The sequence below is a fragment of the Mus caroli genome, chromosome 6, assembly GCF_900094665.2.
Source record: "Mus caroli chromosome 6, CAROLI_EIJ_v1.1, whole genome shotgun sequence".
Classification (NCBI taxonomy): domain Eukaryota; kingdom Metazoa; phylum Chordata; class Mammalia; order Rodentia; family Muridae; genus Mus; species Mus caroli.
The window spans coordinates 20,725,141-20,728,082 of record NC_034575.1 but is presented as its reverse complement, the minus strand read 5'-3'; the positions used below and the strand labels follow the sequence as shown (position 1 = coordinate 20,728,082).

Here is a 2,942-nt window from a genome sequence, read left to right as displayed (position 1 = left end):
TCTCTCTCTCTCTCTCTCTCTCTCTCTCTCTCTCTCTCTCTCTCTCTCTCTCTCTCTCTCTCTCTCTCTCTCTCTGTTTTCTTGGAAAAATACCTAGTATGTTTCAAATATGTAGCCTGGAAGTAAGCCAAGTGTGAGTCCGGTTGTGAAAAATAACTGTTGCCCATATTTTGGTGTGAAGTGGCTGAGATAAATAAAAATAATGGTGTTTTAAAATAGTTTGAAATACAATAAAAATATAGCAGTTTTGGTCACCCTACATTTGACTCTGACTTTACACATAGAGCATACAGACATTGAAGCTGTAATGATACAAAATGGATGCAATTTCTATACAAACCATGTCCTAAAAATAATCTGCATTTGTCTTGTTTGACTTATTGACGAGTTTTCTTTTCCATGTTAATGGACTTCTGGATTTTAAATTTTTACTTTGCAAAATTGATGAGCTGTAGTTGTTTCTGCCCAAACACTGGCTGTCACCATGCTCCTGCCAAGGCCAAGTTGTAGCAGATATGACTGCCACCATGGCCTTCTGGGGCCAAGGATTCCATGTCTCTACCATGTACAGTTCCAACAGCCATGCACAGAAGTGTCTTACACTTTATCCTTGTTGACTTTAGGGCCATACCAGATGCTGCTCAGAGTGTCCTGAACCTTCTGTTGATGTTAGAAATGAGTCAACTATGTTCAGAGTGTAGGGGTAGCACCACTGCTGCCAGTATGGTGGGGGTCCATAGCTGCTTCCTACAGGGCAGGTCACATGGTAACACCCAGGCTGATTTGACCTGAACTTCAGGTTCCATTTTCTTTCCAACTCATCAAGGAAAAGTGAGGGGAGGCCACTAAGCAGTCAGCACTGAAAGGTTGGGATGTGGCCGAGGGGGAATTATGACAGCTGTCTTCTGCTGTTGGGTGTTCTATAATCCTAATTACTTTCATCTATCTGTTCCTTAGAAAAAATTAAAATCAGTCAGCATTACAAGTTCTGTGCTTAGTTAACTATCTAAGTGATGTTTCCTTTTGTCTGTAGATGCATACCCATGGCTAGAGTGCCTCCTCAAGTCCTACAATGTCACCATCGGAACAGAGCGACGAATTTGCTACCAGATTTTTGACACTACAGTTGCAGAAAATGTTGTCTAGTACTGCCATTGAGTGCAGTGTGTATGGGATTTTGCAGTTTTAGAAAAGATCATGACTCTTTGAGATTCCCAGCAGACATTTTGCTATTGTGAAAAAGTGTTTTATTCTTTTTCACTCTAGTTTAGTAATTTGTACAGAAAAATATTTTATTGTTATTTATGCTGTCTTGTGAACATGTCAAAAATCCCTTGTTGCTTATCATGTCCTGGGAGGTACAAAATGAGGCAGCACTGGTTGGGGAGAACCAGGCTTTCTTGGCTCTCATTTATAAAACCCTGGGAGCTGATTTTACTTCTGTGCTGTTTGATGTTTGTTTTTTTTTGTTGTTGTTGTTGTTTGTTTTGTTTTGTTTTTTATACCGAAGAATCTGCTTAGCAACTTCTGAACGGATTCTCCCTCTGCATCCACACATGAGTATCAGGTTAATTGAGTGCCAGTTGAACAGATGCTTGTCTCTGTGAGCCTGGCTGTACTGATGTACTTTCAGAAGACGTATGGTTTATTTGGGTGCTCTGGTCGCCCACTTTAGCGTAAGTGTAGCTCTGTGAACCAAAGAGTATGCCTGACCTTCAGTATTTCTCTACAACAGTAGAAGATGCTTCATTGCCCACCAGTGAATAAAGTGATGAGATTTATGATTTGTGTGTGTGTGAATCATCTGTATCTTCTCTTTTTTGGTAGTCTTATGTAAAGTATTCCCGTATTGCATTATTGAGGTGTTAGCACAATTGAATGTTCTGCATTTTGTTCAACAGTATTTATCAATTTACATGGGCTTTTATTTTTGAAGAAGAAATATTTTGTACAATATAGTTTGATGAATTTTCTGTTCCTTAACATCTTCCAGATACTTTCTACACACCCAACTCTACACATGTTCTTTTTCTCTCTTTAGAAAACAAACAGATAAAGAAAACAAACCATAAAAAAACCACATGCACATACAAAAACAATCTGTGAAACAAAATCAGAAACCATAACATACAAGCAAAAGTCCCATATGACAAAAGAGTGGGGAGGGGGGATTCCCAAATAAAGCAATATGAAACCAAAATGTCTACAAAATACCATTGAGTTTGGTTTTTATTGACCATTTCTTTCTAGGTTACTGTTACTAGTTAGACTCCACTGGAGAAAGCTAGGTGTATCTTTGCCAGTGGTTACCAATTGAAAATAGCTTCTTGGTTATGGTTGGGAGCCCATATCCAGTTCTGCTGAGCACTGAGACTCTGTCTGACTTGAATAGGCCTTGTACATGCAGGTGGTATCAGATCTCATGTGTGTGTTTGTCCTGTGATGTCTACAAGACCTTGTTTCCTTAGTGTCCTCTGTTCCCACTGGCTCTCACAGTCTTTCTGCTTCTTCTTCTGTATAATTCCATGAGCCTTTAGGAGAGAGGTTTGATAAAAACATCCTATTTAAGGAGCCCATCCTTGTGGGAGTGGCCAACTAACGTCTTCTTTAACTTGAGATCCATGCCACAAGAGACAGCCCATGGTATATACTGCCTGGATGGTCAAGAACTGGAGACTGGATAGTCCAAAGACCTAAGGTAGACCCAAACATAATAGGGGGGTGGGAGGGGAGAATCAATGACATCATTTGTAATAATATTCTCCTATACACATAGATCCTTCAATGATTTGGAGTCTTAATGGGATGTTTTCTTTTTCTTCATTTTTTTTGAAAGATAGATTCATCTCTAACACAATATTTCCTAATGTAGCCCCGCCTCCATTCCTCCCAGCTCTCTCCTACGTCCTGTCTCTCTCAGATCCACTCCCCCTCCATTTCCC

General features: G+C 39.9%; 1 protein-coding gene across 3 annotated transcripts in view; it reads left to right on the top strand.

Annotated features, from left to right (window-relative positions):
* Positions 1–1,915, top strand: part of Pot1 (protection of telomeres 1) — a 68,363-nt gene extending 66,448 nt beyond the window's left edge. For 2 of the 3 annotated variants that reach the window (XM_029478637.1, XM_029478636.1), the window contains one exon: positions 1,034–1,915. In XM_029478637.1, the coding sequence (XP_029334497.1) occupies positions 1,034–1,146 (113 nt within the window). In that variant the 3' untranslated portion in view covers positions 1,147–1,915. The remainder of the gene's footprint in view (positions 1–1,033) is intronic. The other variant, XM_021164848.2, reaches the window with a different exon arrangement.
* The last annotated feature ends 1,027 nt before the right edge of the window (positions 1,916–2,942 follow it).